This window comes from Penaeus vannamei, chromosome 9, assembly GCF_042767895.1.
Source record: "Penaeus vannamei isolate JL-2024 chromosome 9, ASM4276789v1, whole genome shotgun sequence".
NCBI lineage: Eukaryota > Metazoa > Arthropoda > Malacostraca > Decapoda > Penaeidae > Penaeus > Penaeus vannamei.
In genome coordinates, this window is record NC_091557.1 from 57,501 (window position 1) to 60,000 (window position 2,500).

Genomic DNA, 2,500 nt, shown 5'->3' on the forward strand with positions numbered 1-2,500 from the left:
CACACACACACACATACAAAGACAAGCACAATCACACATACACACGCACACGTCATAATCACAGAAGTACACACGCATGCTTGCTACTCATGCCCAAGTATAAAACACTTCGCCTGACATTCCTTTCGCTCCCTTTGTGTGCTTCTGCAAATGAGTCATAGTGTCGCCGTGATGTCAAAACAGACGATCTTTTACTTAGCGAAGCATCTGGTCGCCGAGAGACGAAAGGGAGCGATATCTTTTGGCATTGCTTGTTGAGATTACGCAAAATATTATCTCGGTGGCATTCCGTTATCAGTCTGATTTGCTGAAAAGGGGCAGGAAGAAGGATATAGGTAGAAAACAGCCGTGAGGGTAAGGGCAGGACCAACACACCCTATAGAAAAAAACAACCACCAAACACCTGAAATACGCAATAATTTCTTACTATTTCAGAAATTTCAGGTCAACGAAAAACAAAAGAGAACAGATGACATATGCACCGAGTACCTCCTTTTCCTTCCCTCCCCTTCCCCCTCCTCCTTCTCTCCCTACCCCCTTCCCCTTTCCTTCCCTACCCCTTTCCCTTCTCCCTCCCTACCCCCTCCCTTCTACTTCCCTACCCCCTTCCCTTCTCCCTCCCTGCCCCCTTCCCTTCTCCCTCCCTTCCCCTTTCCCTCCCTGCCCTCTTCCCTTCTCGCTCCCTACCTCCCTCCCTTCTCCCTCCCTACCCCCTCCTCCTTCCCAAAAGCCGCCTGGGGACGAAGGACGAAGAGAGAACAGATGTCTGCCATAAACAACGACGATGCCGAGGACTCGTCTGACCTTTGAAGAAGAGGTGGGAGTCCCTGGTGCTGGTGAAGATGTGGGTGTAGGCGTCGACGTCGCCCGGGAGGCCGCGCCATTCCGTGTCGATGTACAGGGGGTCCCCGAAGCGCGTCCGGTTGTACCTGCGGCGAGGGAGGGGAGTTTAGCGAGGGAGAGGGAGGTGGGGGTTGAAGATGAGGGTGGGAGAGGTGGGGATGAGAGCGGGAGAGGTGAGGATGGGAGTTAGGAGTGGGGGCGAGGGAGGAAGATGCAGGTGGGGGTAAGGGAGATGGAGGTGGGGGTAAGGGAGATGGAGGTGTGGGTAAGGGAGATGGAGGGGAGGGAAGTGGGAGCAAAGGAGTTGAAGGAGGAAGGTGAGGGACGTGATTGTGGCAGAAGGGAAAGGAAAGTGGGTTTAAGACAAATGAGGTCGTGAGACGGTCGCTTAAATATCTTAAAATAAAACTCGATCAGAATAGAGTGTAGAGGCCATAAGGAGAAGAAAAACCAATGAGACTTCAACAACCTTCAGGAATCCCCCAGCTAGAAGGGAGCCAACCACTCACTTGTTTTCGTACATCCAGAAGTGGTCTCCGCGGAAGAAGTAGGTGTTGTAGGAGAGCGAGCCGTCGGAGCGCCAGCGCAAGAAGTCGAAGACGGTGCTGAACTGGCCCACGCAGCGGCCGTAGATCCTCTGGACGAGCTTCCTGTCCTCCCAGCCCAGCTCGAGGCCCTGGTTGGGCAGCACCTTCTCGTACACGGCGTACATGATGGAGTAGTTCCTGAGCACGTGACCCAGGCCGAGCACGTGCCCTATTTCGTGCACCGCAACCTGCGTCAGGGAGAATAAGCAGCGAAGGGTGAAACAATAAACGAGGCGCATTCAAAATGCACTCGAGATCCCGTCATAAAATATATTGGAAACAGCTTATCAACAAACCGGCGAGAGAACCGACACACAGAGCTCATCTCTGCGGTACTGCCGGCTCGGCGCGGAGGCCAACACTCTCAAGAAGAACAATAATAAACAAGGAGGTCAGGTGCACCAGCCGTCGCTAAATATATACCGATCGTCACTTTTCCTCTCTCTTCTTCCTACGCGATCAGCGAACAAGACGCAAGGACAAGAACTATACATGTCAAACAGGAAAGCAGAAATACAAGGAAAAAGGAAGGGAAAAACATATAAGGAGAAAGCAAAACGCTTTCCTCACCTTCAGGAGGTTCGTGCCGTGGTCGGAGTCGAGGGTGAAGTGCTCATCGTCGTCCATGTGGATCTGGGCGTCGCGGGCGTCCCTCAGGGCGTGGCTCAGCTCTCCGCCCAGCCCGTCGAACTCGGTCACGCAGCCGAGGTGACTTCCTGGAAAGGTCGAGGGAAGTTGACTCGCGCAGCGGCTGGCTCGCGCGAGGCAGGCACGGGAATTGGGCTGCGTGGGCGCGGGAAGGCGGCCGGATACGGGGCGGGATGAAGAGCGGAAAATATAACATATGTATAGAGATGAACATACATATACATATAGATAGATAGATAGATAGATAAGTAGATAGATAGACAAACAGATAGATATATAGAGATGGAACGATAGACAAACAGATAGATATAAAGAGAGATGGATAGATAGACAAATAAATAGATAGACGGACAGATAGATACATAGATATAAAGAGAGATGGATAGATAGACAAATAAATAGATAGACGGACAGATAGATAC

General features: G+C 51.9%; 1 protein-coding gene across 2 annotated transcripts in view; it reads right to left on the reverse strand.

Annotated features, from left to right (window-relative positions):
• Positions 1 to 2,500, reverse strand: part of LOC113827017 (uncharacterized) — a 64,554-nt gene that overhangs the window by 9,602 nt on the left and 52,452 nt on the right. For both annotated transcript variants that reach the window (XM_070125116.1, XM_070125115.1), the window contains exons 7-9: positions 2,001 to 2,146; positions 1,353 to 1,618; positions 805 to 929 (exon numbers count right to left, since the gene is read on the reverse strand). In XM_070125116.1, the coding sequence (XP_069981217.1) occupies positions 805 to 929; positions 1,353 to 1,618; positions 2,001 to 2,146 (537 nt within the window). The remainder of the gene's footprint in view (positions 1 to 804; positions 930 to 1,352; positions 1,619 to 2,000; positions 2,147 to 2,500) is intronic.